We start from the raw sequence: 18905 nt of genomic DNA, 5'->3' as shown, positions 1-18905 counted from the left end.
ATTATTGTAATAAAGGTAATCTCCGTCAAAGTATGAAAAACTCGTTTTATCAATTGTAAATTTAAATCGCGCTAAGTTATTGTTGCAATTTGGACTAGGTGTTGAGTTTTATTGTTATGAAAACCCAAAATTAAAGTTCATAAATCCTTCATATATTTTACTATGGCGTTCTTAATATTTCGACTACATACCAATCCACTTTAACCCCCTAAAAGAAGCAAATGCGAGAAATTAGAAAGTAAAAACCATAAATTTTTTTTGGACCCCCATTTATAAATTCCTGGTCCGCCCCTGCATCCAAGTATATAATAAACGTGTAGATATGAGTATTGATGTATGTACATTATATAATAAACATGTAATGTAAAAGACGAAGAAAAAATAGTTGCAACTTGGATTATTTTCATGCATAGTTCATGTAACTTTATATCAGGCATACGAAACTCACACTAATCAAACCATAGAAATTTGAAAATTGGAAGACTTTCTGTGAGTAAATCTAAGATTAGATGATATAATTTCATAATTATGTACTAATTAAATCCAAGAGGCATTTGTACAAAGCTCCAACATTTCGTAGGTGCAACCACTAAACAACCATTCAAGATCTGCTGATTTGCTCGTAATTTCCTCCAAATACCCTTTTAAATTAACCCATTCCTCTTATCCTAGAACAACCAACATTTCTAGCTTCTTCCTCTGCTCTCATCACTTGGGGGTAAAAGCCTGAAAAAAGGACAATTATTTTGCATCAATATAATCCGAGTGTGATTAATGGTCGTCTATTCTGTATGTTCGACTTATTTAATAACTTCAGATAAAATAAGTTCAGATAAATTATATAAAAAAAGAAGTTATTTTGACTTATTTCAGATAAAATAAGTTCGGATAAGTTATAAAAAGCGAAAATGAATACACTTACAGAAAAAATAGTGGCATGGCCAGGATCAGCAAGATGAGCAAAGAGGTTATCAATTGGGCCAGTCCCAGTGTAAATGTGTTGGAACCAAGCTCCCATAACAGCCAACATAGCCAACCTACCATTCTTGATCTCCTTAGTCCTCAACTCCTTAACCTTTTGTGGCGAGCCCGAACCCCAGCCCAATGGGTCAAACCAAAGCCCACCAGGGTAGCCCACATCGGTACCGGTGAGCTTGTTGTTGGGGAAGATTGGGTCGGTGTTGACGCAACCGGGTTTAAGGATGTCAGCCCATCTACGTCCTTCGGCCCAACCAATCAAAACCAACTCGACAACGAAAAGGGTGGTGGTGTCGGTGAAGTAGTCGAGTTCACCAGCAGTGTACCAAGAAGGGGTGTTTAGGATGCCAAGTTTGGTTAAGAATTCAGGGATGAAAATACCAGCTGCTCCTAACATTGCCCACCTGCAATGTACTATTTCTGATTGTACCATCCATCTCAATGTTTCTGGGTCCGAACCTGTTTAAATGTCATGTACATTATTTACAGATTTTGGGGTCCATATTCCATAACAAAACTCATATCATTAGATTTTTTACCTACAATTTCCATTGTTCATCCATCCAGATATATGTATCGTAAATCCAAACGTAATTTTTTTTGCTACTTGTTCATTACAAAGAGATTGATCAAACAAGCAAATGAGCAAAAAAATGAGTGTCCTTATAGTATATACATGGTACACCCGGATATATAATGGTAATGGTACGTAGTTACATACATAGAATTATCTATTTAACATCGTTTTCTTGAAAATTGAAATTAATATTGACAATGGTAATGTATCTAATCATTGGCCTACAAAATTGCTTAATTCTTCCACTTTCACCACATTTCAATTAAAACATGGTACAATTTGACTAGATACCCTTTACATAGTTTTGTAACTAGGGGTGATAACTGATACAAGTAAATGATAATGAGTCTAGCCTATTCAGCTACTCGTTAGCTACTTTAACTTCATTTTCGTTTTTGGTATTGACATATTCTGTGTTGGTACTAAAGATGTTGTATTTGGATCCAAGCCATCATAGACTTAGAGGGTTGTTTTTAAATAATATACTCCGTACGTCACAAAAATTAATGTCACGTGCGTGTTTGTTACTTACTCCTTCCGTTTCGAAATAATGGGGACAATTTAACTTTTCACGCTTGCTAATGAAAATGTTTAGACATTAATATCTCTATTTTTGCATTCGTAAAAATTATAAGAAGTTGATATTTTGAAAGTATATATATCGAGACAAATCAAACAAGATACCACACGACTATATTTTTTATTACCTATAAATCATAAATGATAGTCAAATTAAAATTTGTGAATAGGGTCAAAAGTCAAAGTATTTCGTAAAGGAAAAAAGTCTTAAGTGGACTTACCAAATCCAAGAGGATCAAAGCCAAAGTCTGCTGGAAGGCTGCAATTTCATAAACATAATATGAAATTAATCAGAAACAATAAAATTGCACAAAAATAAAGAAAAGCGGGATAAAACAAATGTGATCTCTATGTACTACAGTACTAGATTAGATCCCGTGCACGCACGGATTATGATAATTATTTTTCATAAAATATTTAACTAAATATCCCCAAAGTACTGCATAATTATAAAAAAAAATCAACATACTCATTTAAATTTATTAATCTAATATGCATATTATATATGTGTAATATGCTAATTTGATCGACATATCGAGTGAATATATTTTTCATTACTATACTACCGATTTGACTAAAACATTATCAAAAAATATTTAGCAAAATTATTATCACGTGATATCTATTATTGCCATAATTTATTAACTTTTTTTCCATATTAGCGACCAGGGAACCCATTTTCAAGGAGAGTGTGAAGATCTATTCAATGAGTACAAAATTCAACATCACCGTTTTTCGCCTTATCGCCCGCAAACTAATGGGGCAGTCGAAGAAGCCAACAAGAATGTCAAAACCATCATCATGAAAATGACAACCAATTACAAAGACTGGCCCCAGAAGCTGCACTTTGCATTATGGGGGTATAAGATAGTTTACAAAAAGGTAGAGAATAATAAAAAAATAAAAATATATATATTTTTGAAAAATATTTTAGGCGGGAAAATTTTACACCATAGTAATAGGTAGATTTTACCTTTACACATACAAAGGGGCAAAAGCAATAAAAATAAATCAAGTAGAGACTTAAAAATAAACGTGATCTCTCTCTAAAGTCTGAACCCTCCCAAATTTGACCAAAGTGAACCGGTATTCCCTAAAACCCTAATCGCCGCCGTTGACGCCGCCTCAATAACCACCATCGTACTAGAACATGAGAACCCTAGACGAGCAAGAAACCACCATCGTGTTCGAGAAACTCTTCAAGTTCGTCGGCAACAACCTCAAGAACATCGTCGACAATCCATCCTACGAAGGGCCCGCACAAGACCCGCTCCCAGGCCGGTACTGCTTCCGCCTCCAGAAGAATCGTGTGTACTACGCTAGTGAATCACTCGTGAAACGCGCAACAAACGTTTCGAAGGAGCTGCTGGTTTCACTGGGTGTACAAGTGGGGAAGTTCACCCACAGTGGGAACTTCCATCTGACAATTCACGCTCTATCTCTCTTGGCCCCGAATGCGAAGCACAAGGTATGGCTTAAACCGACCTCAGAGATGTCGTTTTTGTATGGGAATGCTGTGTTGAAGGCTCATTTAGGGAGGATTACTGAAGATATAAATGGTGGTGATGGTATTGTTGTTTATTCAATGTCTGATGTTCCTTTGGGTTTCGGAATCGCCACCAAATCGACCAAGGATGTTCGTAAATCAGACCCGCAAACTATGGTGGTCATTCATCAAGGTGATATTGGTGAGTATTTGAGGTTGGAGGATGAGCTTTGATTTTTGTTAGTGGATATGTATGCTTTGTGATAAATTATTTCACAAATATGATCACAATGTTAAACTATAATGTTTAATTTTAATGCTAATCACCTGAGTCCTGAGCTGCAATATATAATCCATCCTGAAGTGTATTAATTGAATTGATACTTGTATTGAATTGATTGGTATTAAGCTAAACTGAGGAATTGAAGTTTAAGAGTGCTTATTTGGAGGAGATCTAAGTATCTAAATGACTTGAGTTCATATAGACTCATATTGGTACCATTAACTTGGTATTTGTATCGAAAATAATACTTCCTCCCGTCTTTTAATACTCGCAACGTTTGTTAGTTTCACGCATGCCAATTGCACAACTTTGATCATTTATATCTTAAATTCTTTTTATGCAAAAATTATAAAAAGTTGATATTTTGAAAATACACATTGAGACGAATCTAACAAGATCGCATATGACTATGTTTTATCTTATATAAAAAGCACTGAGAATAGTCAAAGTAGATTATAGGAATAGTAACAAAAGTCCAAACGTTGCGAGTATTAAAAGATTGGAGGAAGTATGACATTACAAGTCATTTGCGTTATCGGTAATGACATACTTTGTATTATGTAATGGTACTACAAATGATTGTATAAGGGTGACCAGTTGATGTTTAACAATTCTCGCTTGTTTGATGGATTTGGTGTTAGTATTAGATATCCCATGCCAAGATTAATTGTGGCGAAATTTAGACTGTGGACTAAGCTCTAAGAGTGAGCATTAGTCACTATGGTGAACATTATTATTAGTGTTATACCACTTACATGGATTCAAAAGAAAAAAAATAAGAAAACGATGGAGATAAAACATGCGCGATCTCTATGACAAATTACAATTTTACCCTTACATACGCGATTCTAGAAGTCGGGTGCACGGAGGAGACTAAATATAAATAATAATAATAATAATAATAATAATAATAATAATAATAATAATAAAAAAGGTATAAAGAATATACCTTCCATCAAGCCAAGAAGGAGGGGTGCTACCAGGGAACCAAATAGGCCTCTCTGGTTCAGCTGCAGCTGCGGAGACAGAGAAGGAGTTTGAGGAAACGGGTGTTCTGTATTTGCTGCTGTCTCTCAACTTCTTTCCTCCTAGGAATGATGCTCTTGTTGCTCCCAATACATTTCCTTTCTTCTGTGAACTGTTTCATTTTTTTTAACAAACCTTACAATATGATCTGGTATTTATGTTGGAAAGTGTGACATTTTGTAATCTTTTTAAAACTCTAATTAAGCTTATTATATGCCATATGAAACAAAGTAATACATAAAAGATTATATGTTATTTTTTATTTTTAAAAACGATAATGGATCAAGAAAGAACTTGCCTGGCAGAAGAAGCACAAACAGCTGTGGTGGCTGAAGAAGCACACACAGAAGACATATTTGTTGTGAATTTTTGGCTGTGTGTTTTGGTAGAAATGATATCAACCCAAATGGGCTTTTTGATGCTGCCTTAATTGTAAGAAATGGGGAGTGGGCTTATCTTGAAAGATAGATAAGTTTGATTTCCAATTGGTTAATGGGATTGCCATGTGGCATATAGAATCTCATGTCTTCTGTTTTGCTTGGAATAATCAGAAACTTGTGGTTCTCTTTCCTTCAATATGCATGGCTAGTAGCCTAGTAGTAATATCTATGTCCCACTCAATACTCATTTGTGTCATTCTATGCTTCCCATCTGTAGTTGTTAAGTTTGTAAAATAGTTACTTGTATAAGAATTTTAGTCTACAGAAAATCATACAACTTGGTTTAGCTCTAATTATTAGTTGTAATAATAGGGTAGTTAGTAAATAAGTACCCTATAGTTAATAGATTAATGTAAGAAATCATCTGATAACGATTAGTAAGAGAATATGATTAAAAAAAAACTTATTTTGACCTAGCTAGTAAGCCTAAATTTTAATGGTAATAATTGTTTATTGCTACTCCTTTCGTCCCCTAACGTTTGCTCTATTGTATTTTTTGGGGTCAAACTTTAAAACGCGTTATCATGAATTCTTATAAATCTATAAAAGAGTAACATGTGGGGTCTTATTCAATGTACAATTATAGCATATCGACCTTTTAAATTTTTAATTAAAGTTACAGTTTGACTTGTGTGTTAAAGATCGTTTAAAGTCAAATGAAGCAAACAATAAGGGACAAAGAGAGTATAAATTTTTTATCATCAAATATCACCAGTTAAGGATGTACATTTGTACCTTAAACAAAAAACTGTATACAAAAACTTCTATTTCGTATAGCAAGTTTCTATTTTGCGCATAGGCGCACCTAAGAGCCAAGCATACCAGCATTTTTTTTTTTTTTTTAATAGGTAAGAAGAAGGGACCCTAACTGAACCAGCACCTAGCACAGGTTAACCAGCCCAGCTCCGCAGGTCATCGCTTGAGCCACTCCCAAGCATTTCGCAGTTGATGGGGCTCGAACTTGTGACCTCCAAGTCACAAGGTGAGTTTCCCACCAACTCCACCAACTTATGTTGGTTCCAAGCATACCAGCATACATGCAATAATTTTCACAAATGCGGAATGAGTACTCCGTATATGAGAAAATAGCTAGCAATAATAAAGCCAAAATATCAATTGAGGTTGGCATGAGTGGTTGAGATCCTCTTGCTCATTAACCAAGATCTCGGGTTCGAGGCTTGGGAATGGAAGAAATCTCAATTGGGAGGTATGCTGCCCATCGAGATATCTATGCAAACTCCCGCGGGAGATTAGTCCACTCACCGAAGGCGGTGGGAACTCCTCGTAGTAGAACCAAAAAAAAAAAAAAAAAAAAAGCCAAAATAAAACACAAGAGGAAGTAAACAAGGACTTGGTTTCCAATTTTCTGACAGTACCAAATTACTTGAATGATAACCCTTTGACATCATATAAACGTGGTTCATTCAGAATTTTGAATACATGGACACGGAACAATAGAACCGAGATATTATTACCCTCTCTTCAATTCAAGTACATACAACATTACATACAGAGAACCATCAGGTGCACTCAAAATACAGCTCCTCATTAATTTGCATTAGAGGGCACTAAGCCTCTAACAAAATACTCTCATTTTGATGAAATACCACAACATCTCAATCAATACGATCCATTCTTCGAAAGTGATCAAGAACAACCATGTTAAAATTAACCGAACCTTAAGCCTCTCATCAAACAAACAAATATTTGAGGTCACAAAAAGAATTGTAGAAGAAAAAGAATGGAATGAATCATTTCTGGAAGCCACCAAACTGATACTGGCTGCTGCTGGTAAAGCTTGAGAAAAAATCATCTCCACCAGTTTGCGTTGGATTAGCACCACTTCCACCAAATCCAGTACCCGTACCCATACCCATACCCATGCCCATACCCATGCCCATGCCCATGGCTGACCCCATGTTATAAGATGCAGGTGCCTTCTGCTTCTCCTCTGAACCATCGCTCAAACCACCAACTATTCCAATACCTGCCAGATCTACCTTCTTGGCTGCACAGAGTTCAAATATATCCAGATTTATTAATACCAATGTTCCAAACTACGGAGTAGTTTACATACCACTAGCACAAGTGCACAACAATAAGCAGTGTCTAGAACTCTATATATTATAACAGGTTATCATACGCAGGGAAGCAACATTAATCAAAACTATACAAAGCAAAAAGAAAGAGGGAAACCCATCATTCCCAACTTCTCCTTCACCCAGTCAAAGAAAAGAGGGTGCGGAGTGAAGAGAAAACTATGTATCTTCAAATGAACATCTCAACAAATTGTAACTAACAATAACAGTGGTCTCCCTTCTAAAACACCCTCTACTACTCGAACTAGCAATCAAATCAACGGGATTTTCTCGCATGTTTTTGGTATATAAAGCACTTCTCTGACAGTTTGCTGAGCCATAAGCTATTCTATAAACCACTCATCATTATCATTATCATTACCCCATTGCCTCAAAGAGGCTCCCGCAAGAAGCAGGGTAAGGGGGGGTCGAACGTACGCAACCTTACCCCTGCAATTGCAGAGAGGTTGTTTCCAATTGACCCAAAAGCGATAACGGGACGACAACGGGACAACCACCTATCCTATAAACCACTCTTAAGAGTTAATCACACTTCCAACTCTCAAGTACAATTAAAGACAAAACCAGTAGCTAATGACTAATACGAAGGCAGAGCAGGAAGTACAAGGTTGTACGTTGTTGGATGAAGGAACCTATTCATGCAAGCATTTTCTACAAACCCCGCACAAGTCCAGAAGTGCCAACTTGAGAAGCAAGGTTCTGTATTGGGATTTAGAAAACACAAATCTGGCCTGTCTTTCAAAAATGAATTTAACCATTCCACGACAGAAATTGGCCAAAAACAAATGTTGCCTTTCAGCAAACACAATTATGTCCTTCCAAACTTTTAAGTGCATGCACAGATTAGATTCAAAGTGGAAATATTTCTAAAAAGAAAACTTACGAGCAGATATATTAAGATCAATCAGTCCACGGCTCAGAGAATCAGCCCAAATTCCAGATTTAACCTGGAAATTGTCCTTTTTCAGAGGTGCTTTTGATTCTGGTAAGAATTTGGCATTCAAGTCAAATGCAGCATTATTCTTAAGGGGATTTTCTGTGGGCTCTGCAGATAATTGATCAGTTTGAGTGGAAGATGCCCCAAGAAGATTAGATCCACCAAAGCTGTTTAATGGAATAGTTGCAAACGGATCTACAAAGTTCACATTTGATGGCCCAGTACTTTCAGATTTTATTTCAGGTGGCACAACTGGATCAGATGCTGCAAAGAAGTCCATTGTTGAAAAAGCTGCAGCCGAAGGTGCTGGTTGTGCAGTGGATGATGCAGGCTGTGCAGCAAACAAATCAATATTTGGCTGCATGATTGTCCAAAACAATTTAAGTTAGTATAGAGTCTAGAGACTAATTTCAAAGAGATCGTACAACAAAAGACCTGCTTGAAGGTTATGACATCTATGCTTTCCAAATGAAGAACTCCATAAGACAGATATTGTCACATACCATGTGGAAGTGAAAAGCATATTCTTTAATTCTTTTACTTCTACACATGAAGGGATTCACTAATAAAAACAGCCACAATAAAAAGAAAATTGAACAAATAAAAGAACCACCCCAATCAAGCTCCAACTTTAATGTTCATATGAAAATTGAAAATCTAACAACGAGCACAAAACCTGAGTTTGAGATTTTGCTTTTCCTTCCACTGGGGGAGCAGCGGATACGAAATCAGCATCTGCAAATAGATCAACATCGGATGACTTGCTACTCATGGCACTGCTTTGTGAGGGAGTAGTTGTAGGTGCATCCAAGAGGTCTCCAATTAAACTTTCTCCGAAAAGATCCACTTGTTGTGAACTTCCAGGAGCAGGCTCTGCAGGTAAATGCATATAACAGAAACAATAAGCAGAAGCAGCAAAATACGGGAAGAATCTCCAGGCAAGTAATAGGACCTTCAATAGAGAAACTGGGTTTTAAGTTCCATGAGATGGTAAGAGGACTGTACTCCTACTTTTCATTTAAATACGAAAATTCTGGTTTAGTATCAGTTATGCACCAATTAGGCAACTAGTGAATGTTGTGCGCTGCAGTCACACTCCTATGCAGAATTTTCCACAAAATCAATGATAGTTTGAGATCAAAATGTTATCAGTCACGCATTATGTTCACACGTCATATTCAAGCCACCTAATCATAAATTTGAAGGATACACAGATACTTGCAAGAAAATCGATTATGTTTTGCCACTGAAAAGAATTTAGGCATCATGACAACTTTACTGCTTGGTAATCATTAAGAGCCCAATATATTGGCATCAAAATCTCAAAATGTAGACTTGAATAACAACTGGCAATGTTGTCATAAAGTGATGAATTATGAGCTTAGTAGACTTTAATGCATGTAGACAATTGGCAATATTTTGTAATTTAAAACAAACGAGGGATTATAACTGCTCCTTGGGTTAACACAGGACAGTGGGCTTCATTTTCTTTTTCCTAGTGTGACAGAAGTAGTGTTTCCATAACAGAAATTTAAAATTACCTACCCTAGACTCCTCCCTCAATTAACAGCATACAAATATTCTATACAAGACAATATGAGTTCCAGTACAGCCATAAACAGTAGCATGATAGCATCTGATTCAACAGAAGATGGTTGTCTTCCACTGCATGTCTGCGTCATAAGCAGCAATATCTGATTAGCAGCCTCTAGCTGTAACATATGCCAATGTGGACCCTATGTCCCTAACCAATTCCTTTTGGCAGTTTCTTATGACAGACATTTGAAACATGCAGCCAACTACTTTTGTTAGTTGTCAAGAGGCACAAATTAGAAAACCATAAGTTCATTGAAATGACAATGTTCTCAAGCATAATTTACACTAGCATCAGTACCGTGTATCCTCATTCTAAGATAAGATTGACCCCCCCCCCCCCCCCCCCCCCCCAGCCCACCAATGAGTAAAATATATTTTTTAAAACAAATAAGGTACAAAATAAATTTGACTTAGGATAAACCTTGTTTTCAACAAAGCCATTAGATGTATCAACAGACAACTGTAAGACAAATTTGACTTAGCAGGAATCAATACTGAAGACTTACTTGTTGCAGCAGTACCCCGAGGGTCAAAATCATCATCATCATCATCATCTATCTGTCCATTTGAAGTCGCACTTGCATTCTGATGTGAAATGGCAGAGTATTCATCGGAGTTGATCCCTGAAGATGGTTTTGAAGAACCTGCTAAAGGAAGGTCCTGATTCCTGCTGCAGAGACAACATAGAATCAGCCAAAAGAGAGACTACTTTCTTCAATTCACAACATATTTCTAGTAAGTGCAAAAGCATTGTTGGATGAGAACCAGAAATCACATACAGACTCCCACCTTTGGTAAAAGAACAGAGGTCTAGTAATGCAAGTATACAACTTCACTACACAGCCTATGCAACCTTGTTGAACAGTGATTCACAAAGACGGCATACAGATTTGAGTGAAATAACTTGGTCAGGGGTAAACAGAAATTCTACAAGCTTCTATATGCTTCACCTGTTTCTAAGACTAAGAAGAAATACCCAAGGCAACAACCGGCTTATACAATAACCCCGGCCCACCAACACTGCGCTAAGGAGGGCGGAGAAGCCTAGTACATTATGACCAACTGGTAAACATATTTTGAACTATTCCTTTCCTGAAAAAACTGTTCCATTAAGTGTATTATAACCACAAAGCGACATCCTTATACACTGTTACTTTACCATATCAGAAGTTATCATCGTTATTGAGGTTGTTCTACATAGTAGGATAACATATACTTCCTCCGTCTTTTAATACTCGCAACGTTTGTTAGTTTCACGCATGCCGATGCACAACTTTGATCATTTATATCTTAAATTCTCTTTATGCAAAAATTATAAAAAGTTGATATTTTGAAAATACACATTGAGACGAATCTAACAAGATCCCACATGACTATGTTTTATCTTATATAAAAAACACTACGAATAGTCAAAGTAGATTATATGAATAGTGGCAAAAGTTCAAACGTTGCGAGTATTAAAAGACGGAGGAAGTATAAGAGAAGTTCACTCATAATTTGGCACTTCTTCGGTTTTATACACTTGCAACATACTTTTTCACACTTTAAGAAAATGGAATCGAACTACTTTATGTGAAGGCATAAATGGAAAGTTTCATTTTTTAGTGGGTGGGTGGGAAGTTAAAGAGACTAAAGTGAGGGCATATGTTATATTGCTACTAAAAAAAAATCCATTTATAGTGTTTTGTGATATTTCCTTTTTAGGGAAGTGTTGCAAGTAAAAAGAAATGGAGAAAACATTTGTAATTAATTATAACTTCTTATTTATTCGCAAAATCACAAATGCCAAACAGTAGATAAGAAAATGTTCTAACTTTGTCAGCATGGAAATCAACATTTCTCGGCGTGAATGATTATATGAATGAGACACTGGAAGATTTATACAGTTGAATTTGCCTTTAGACATAGTCTTGAACCAACTTTGATCCAAACCCCTTACCAGCAGGCGACTAGGTCTACAATTAAAAGCAAAGAAGATTGTTTATAATCTTCTTATCATGGGGGTTTCAACAGACGTGGAAGATCCAAGAAAATAGGTCCTCTTATGCAGACAAGCAGAAAAACCTTCACCTGAATAAAGTTATCTGGACACCCAACCCTATATTTGAGAGCTCAACATACTGCAGTAGTTTGATAACATCCCTGCCTCTAGGTTAAAACTTATTCATGATCAACCCCTATTTCTCTTACCAAACATGGATGACCATAATATTGATTTTTCCAAGGAACAAAGCATCTTATTCTTTTCACTATCACCAAAGATCTCACCCTCCCTCTTCATTCCTTTCTTCGCCTTTGACTACATTTTGTCCATTATAGATAAACAGAATATAAAGAGTTAAAGACAGAAAATGTGAAGTAAAAAAAAAAAAAAAAATCAGCCTGGCATATGAGGTTCAACTGCAAGCAAAACAATTTACTTTGATGGGACTTAGGAGAAAGAAAATAAAAAGAGAAATTAATGCAAAATTTTCCAGTTTACCTGCTATAATGAGATGTTTTCCTTTCAGAAGAAGCTCCTTGATGTGACTTGGGAACAAATTTCTCAAATTTATCTTGTCCAGAATGATCTTCATTTTTGCTCCTGTAACCATCATCATCATATCTGCCACTGAACCCTCCATACCTGTTGCTGCTCTGGGAACTGTTACCACCATATGAAGCTGAACTTGACTTGTACGACATCCCAGTAGATGAGAGGCCAACATACCTATAAACAGATGCATGAAGCATTTCATAAGTGTTTGCAATGTACTTAACGGGATTACGAATATGATTATAAATCTATAGTACTCCAAGACGCACTTTTCACGGGTAGTAGCAGCTTTTTTCCGGGCTTCTTCTATTTTATCCTTGTTATTTAGAAGGGCTACAATGTTTTCCGCCTTCTTCCTGACATTGATCCCCACATCCTTTCCATTAGGTTCAACATATTCAAAGCCTGCGAGTGACTTTACCAGTCCAAAGCAACATCAAAATAATATAAGAATATACATTTCATTGACACAATCATGATAACAAAGGAAATGGAAGATGAAAGGAGTCATACTGAAATTTGAAAAGTATGTTCTATGATCTCATCAACAGCTCGTTCAGATCCATTGGCGATGAGATACTCTATCACAGCCAGTGCCTGGATAAAGAAAACCAATGCAGAGAAAAGGATGAAAAAGATATTAGCATGAGTTCTTTGTTGGATTACAAACCTTTTATGAGTTCAAATAACAGCAAATATAAAAATTGTGTACCTTGTAAACATAACGCCAATCCTTTCCTGTTTCACCCAATCGCGTCCAGAGAACATTCATAACCATCTGGCATTCAGAACTAGTAGATAACAGCAACAACAAAAGGTCAGTCATGTCAAGAAATCAAAATGTCAAAGTCCCCCTATCAAAGACAGTTTGACATTAATGGAATTTACAATTTTTTGGTGGCCAGAGCTATTTCTGCCAGTGCGCTTCCATGAGGACCCCAAGGCTCATTATCAGTTGCATCCAGCACCTATAATCAATCATGAGAGTCAAATTCCATAATTAGAACCCTACATTGTTACGAAAGACAAGCCCCATATCAAATTGTTCCTCAGGCGCATTTTTCTAAACATTGTTGTACACGGTATTATTCAGTTTGTTATTTAAGTAGTTATGATGTGGATGAGTGCATTTGAGGTACCACTCAAGGTCTGGCAGAACACTTCCCTAAACTAAAGGGGGAAGGTGTGTACAATTGACCCCAACTGACATGAGGGCGTAGCGCTCAGCGCAATGATGATAAAAGGCTGTTATTGTTTCATCCCAAAAATCTTAACAACGATGATTAGCAGCAATCCAGATCAAGCTGTCCATAATACTAGATCCTGTCAAATGTTTTGCTAAAGTCTAAATTATCTAACCTCACAATCTGAGAAATCACTAAATCAGCAGTACCACAATTCACAAAGGCACAAGCTACTCAAATACCATTAATAAACACCTGAAGAGAGAACTTCAACAATAAAGTAAACAAAGACTATCCCCGAGGAAAGTAAGTCCTCAAAAGTGACGAATTCAAAATACAAATTTGGACTCAAGTACTAAGCCCTGCAAATAGTACTCAACTCCTTGCGTATAAATTGCTTGAAAAGGAGTATCGATTTATTGCACTTGACATGTAAATATGCAAGGAAAACATTTTGCATCACAAAATAATGTCCAAAGACCAAAAGGCATTGTGTTGATAAACTGAGGACCACCTATACAATTCCTTAGTCTAATGACTCTAATGGTTTCATCTAACCAGATAGTTGTTATTTTAAGCTAACCATGTGTTTAAGAATACCAACTCCGGAAAAAATTATACTCGGGTAAATGCCAAAAGCTTGGACCCATATTAGATGCCTAAGCTGAAATCTCGCATCTTATTCTGATCAATATAGATAGACAGCAGTTAAAGATGGTTCCATTAGCGGCCTTGGTGCTTGGTAGTGCACTTGGAAAAGAAAACCAACAGAATTTAGAGGGTATAATAGTTTCCCCTCGTAAAGGCCGTAAGATCCTTCTATTGAGGCTTTAGTATAGCTTGGGTCAAGTTTAGAGTCTGAGTGATACTTCACGATTTTTGGTTTTGTATGTATGCTTCATATGTGTGACACTCCCTTGGTGTCTTTCTAATATTATTATTTATAACTTATCAAGAAAATGAAAAATAGCAGCACAGGCTGAACCACCCTAGAAACAATTTTGCAAGTATGCACTATACCAAATGATTTAACACCATCAAAGACGGGAGTTTTTGTTCAGCTGAGGAGTGCCTAACGTCGTTTCAGACATACAATAAAGTTATAAAGAATTAAAGATGACCACTCACACCAATAAAATAAATTTGGGTATGAAACTCTGAGCTCACAGAAAATCAAGATTTCAAGTAAGCATGCAGAAATACATGTCCTCTACATGGTAAAAGAAAGAAAGGTGAATTGAGGATTGTAGACAAAAAAGAGCCAATAGTCATTGCAGTTGAATACCTAGATCTCTAATTACTCGTGCGGTTCCATATTCATCTATCTATTCTCTCCTATAATTTCCCACAAATACCAATTATAATAGCGACATTAATTTTCTCTATACAAGATCAAAATGCAACCTAATTCTATTAGAATGTGGAAATCAACTAAGAGAAATACTATCTGTTCTTCTCCCCAATAATAGATGTCCTTCATTTGTGCTAGGGATGATGATGAGTTGGGCCGGCTTGTGAGCTACTGAAGCCCGGCTTAGTCAAAGCTCAGGTGAAGGTCGGGCTCACGTGTGTTTCACTGTTTCTTGAGCTACAGCTGTGCGTGACTTTTGAACTCTAAGACGAACTCAGATAGAGCCTTCTCGAGCTGAGCCCTCCAGAACTCAAGCTCATATCAACATCCCCCCTAAATTGTTCCATGCACCATACGCTGATCCTTCCAACTGCCTCCCCCCACCCCACCCCCCACTTCCCAAGGAAGAGGTAAGATGAAAAGAGAAAAAGATATAAAGGCCTATCTGATGGATCCATACAGAATTCTATTAAAAAATACAAATGCACCAAAGTAGCAATTGTATCCATTTAGACAATTGCATCTCTATAGACAGAGCATAACAGGTCAATTAACTAGAACGATAGATTTAGAGATGAATAAAACTACATGCACCTTAGCAACAAACTTAAATATGGGAAAATTTCCTTTTTTGTCGATTCCTAGGGATAAGGAGTAATGTTCAAATTTCCCTATTACTCACTTCCTAATTGAAAATTGAAGGTACGAGAAAACAAAGTGACACCCAAAATTCTAGAGGCCTATATGTTGATTACAGAATGCTCTTCTTTGAGATTATTAGGAACCGAAGCACGTTCTTTTTATAAATGTAGTTCTTACTTCTGAGATATCACATAATAAAAAGTCAGACATTGTGAAACTTCAACATATCTTTTTACGGATTATACTTAATATTTTCGGATTATTCTTAATAAAAGTCGGACATTATTTTCTTAATATTTTGGTCAAATTAGCATATTAAGCATATAAACTATGTAATACGTAGTAGGAAGAAAATTGCATATTAAATGATAAAATGGGTATGTAACTGATTTATTTATTATGCATTAGCTTTATAAAAAGAAATATATCAGTGAAACATTTTATATAAAAAATGATCAAATAATAATTTTAGATATCCGTGCTTGCATGGGATCTAATCTAGTTGAGATACTATGTTGTTGTCATTAATTTCACTTATATAGTCTACTAGTCAATTACAAATCATGTCCTCCACATTGATCACACAGTTGAAATAACAGAAACCCCAGACCAAAGTCGAGCCTTCTAGATCAATTAACCAGCAGGCCAATTTCCACAAGAAAAATAACACTGGAAATCCAGTCTTTTGATTCACCAAACAAATGAAAGAACCCAGTTTAATATATCAACACATTCGAAGTACTGTACTAGTATTAGCTAAAATCGAAGATCTTATAGCTAAATTTTACCCGGGGATAGAAAATTATTGCCATCAATTATAAAATTTCAATGATTCATAAAATGGGTACAAGAAAATGAATAAATTTAGTTCTAAATTATACATTCTGATTCAATAACTAACCTTTTGCTCGATCTCAGGAACCTTCAATACCTTCAAGTTCACCTCTCTTTTTCTACAATAAAGGTTCAAAATTATCCGAATCAGCGAAATAATCAAAACTCTGGTTTAAAAAATTCTACATAAATCAACATTAAGATTGCAATTTAGACTAAATTAGGAGGAATTACATTTCGCGAACAGCTTGATCCACAACCTTCATGAAATCCATGCTGATTAAGATCTACAAAAGTAATAACAGCGCCAAATTCAATGATGATTAAACAAATTATGAAAAAATACATCATAGATCTAACATTAATTTTAACTTGTGAAAATTTCAAGTTGAGTTCATTGATTTAGATTTTCTCATGAACAAAAACATTAAAAATAAAATTCGTTGCAATACCTTATTGAGTAGCGGGAATCGCTAGTTTGAGAGAGAGCAACGAATGGAGATTGCAAGTTGTTGCAATGGAGGAATTTTAATCATGAAAATGTGAAACTTAATTGAAGAATGAACACTTCGTCACCCTTTTCGCCTCTTTTTTATTTTTTATTTTTTTATTTTTACGAAAATAAATATTCAATTAAATAATACGAGCCGTCGAGCACGGAGCATCATCTAGCCGATTTATTCACGCAGTGAATGCAAACGAGTTTAGTTTTTTAAGTGAACTAGTTTATGAGCGCAAAACCCACACTTACTCTGGGGTAAGTTGAGTCATTGTACCATGCTCTTCAGTTGGCTTATTTAATCCAACTCAGATCCTAGTCATGTCCAGTTAGTATGAAAATTTTAATGGTTATTTTGAAATTGAAATTCAAAAAGCTCTTGGCTTTATTTTCCCTTCATTTTTCCTTATTAATTTCGATGAAAACGATGAAACCATTTTTTTGACAAGATCCGTTCACTTAATTCCACTGTAATTTGTGATTGAATGTTGATATACCTGATGTTTCTATTTTCGTAGTTAAAAAGCGATTCCCTTTATGCTGAAGATGATACACGTTTTCTCATTTTCAATGTTTCCTAAGCTAGCTCAAACTCATATTTTCTTCGATATTACCGAAGTTTTTTGTAAAAAATTGTAATCCAATGATCCTGTATTCCATGGATTTTTCTTACAGGTAATAAAAAATGTTGTTCTTGAAGAAACCAGACATTTTTGTGTTGTAAAAAAATGGTGTTAAAAGAAAAACCAGACATTTTTGTGTTGAAGGTTGAAAAAAATGGTGTTCTTGAAGGCAAAAAGGGGGTTGGGGTGGGGTTTTGTTTTCTAATATATCATAATATCTGAGTATGTTAAAGGGAAGTTAAAAATTGCAATGCATTAAAACTTGTTACAAATTAGTGTCAAGAACAAAAACGACTTACAGAAGGGCTGAAAACTTCACTCCAAAAAATACGATTATGGAAGTTCTATTTTTTTTTAACTTATTTTTTAATGTTGAAATTTTGGGAGGGATAATTTCTGTAGAGAATACAGAGGTCAAAGTCCCGCTCTTGAAGATGAAAATGGAGGAAAGAGTGAATTTCTTTCCCCCCTAAAACAGAACATTTACCCCTTAAATGAAATATTAACTTGCTGACTTGTCCTAATTTGATTGCAGGCTAAGTCTAGTCAGCTTACCCCCAGGTCAAGTGTATGTTCTCCCGTTTATGAGGCTCGTTTAAAAAATGGACGGTTGTAGTGGTTATTCACTTGTTCGGCTGTCTTTTGAAGTTTTATTAGTGATGATTTAGTAATATATGAATTATATATAGGTGTAATTTATAAAAATTACATGTTGAATTAATATTTTATGTATGGATTGTTATACAATTACAATATCAAAAAGATTGTTATACAATTACACATCCTTTATTAGCTGGTATGAAAAGCTTATTATTATGGTATAAAATCATTCGATTGTAATTTAATTACGTAAATAATCAGAAAAATCGAATAAATAGTTATAAATCAAAAGAATTAAAATTAATTCGGTAACAAATTGAAAAAGACGTGAGAATATCACCTTTTTCTAAAAGAAACTTGAGGGAAAATAAACTTTTTATTTTTAATTATTCCACCAAGTTCTATAAACAGCTAATTTAGCTATTCTTTCATTTGATGCATATCACTTTAACCTGGTCACAAAACCCCTCATACTATTCAATCATGTCTAAGGTAAACACCGTTCTCGGCAATGTTATTACTGATCATGTTAGAGAGGCCAACGAGTTAGAATCACCATGTGGAGCAAAAACCGCTATTATATTTAATTAATACTGCCACATGAAAAGTTGATATCATGTCATCTTAGCCAACCA

At 35.5% G+C, this 18905-nt stretch overlaps 3 protein-coding genes across 4 annotated transcripts; 1 reads left to right on the top strand and 2 right to left on the bottom strand.

The window, feature by feature from the left end:
* Positions 1-364: 364 nt before the first annotated feature.
* LOC110789273 (chlorophyll a-b binding protein, chloroplastic) lies at positions 365-5448 on the bottom strand. The gene is made up of 5 exons (XM_021993924.2): positions 5228-5448; positions 4853-5041; positions 2356-2393; positions 923-1437; positions 365-726 (listed from the first exon to the last, which is right to left on the bottom strand). The coding sequence occupies exons 1-5, from the start codon at positions 5281-5283 to the stop codon at positions 709-711; spliced, it is 816 nt and encodes a 271-aa protein (XP_021849616.1). The 5' UTR covers positions 5284-5448; the 3' UTR covers positions 365-708.
* LOC110779077 (uncharacterized) lies at positions 2816-4071 on the top strand. Its single transcript, XM_021983606.2, has one exon. The coding sequence runs from the start codon at positions 3285-3287 to the stop codon at positions 3852-3854; it is 570 nt and encodes a 189-aa protein (XP_021839298.1). The 5' UTR covers positions 2816-3284; the 3' UTR covers positions 3855-4071.
* Positions 5449-6812: 1364 nt separating the features above from the next.
* Positions 6813-17238, bottom strand: LOC110779075 (clathrin interactor EPSIN 1). 2 transcript variants are annotated; one of them, XM_021983603.2, is made up of 12 exons: positions 17001-17238; positions 16783-16835; positions 16616-16667; positions 13426-13505; positions 13250-13328; positions 13051-13134; positions 12807-12952; positions 12484-12711; positions 10508-10671; positions 9082-9278; positions 8352-8763; positions 6813-7377 (listed from the first exon to the last, which is right to left on the bottom strand). In XM_021983603.2, exons 2-12 carry the CDS (start codon positions 16821-16823, stop codon positions 7121-7123), a joined length of 1740 nt encoding a protein of 579 aa, XP_021839295.1. In that variant the 5' UTR covers positions 16824-16835; positions 17001-17238; the 3' UTR covers positions 6813-7120. The 2 variants fall into 2 exon arrangements, with proteins under 2 accessions (XP_021839295.1, XP_021839296.1); XM_021983604.2 differs by having other exon boundaries at positions 10508-10668; positions 17001-17228.
* Positions 17239-18905: the final 1667 nt, after the last annotated feature.

This window comes from Spinacia oleracea, chromosome 1 (assembly GCF_020520425.1).
Source record: "Spinacia oleracea cultivar Varoflay chromosome 1, BTI_SOV_V1, whole genome shotgun sequence".
Taxonomy (NCBI): domain Eukaryota; kingdom Viridiplantae; phylum Streptophyta; class Magnoliopsida; order Caryophyllales; family Amaranthaceae; genus Spinacia; species Spinacia oleracea.
This window is presented reverse-complemented; position numbering and strand designations above follow the sequence as displayed.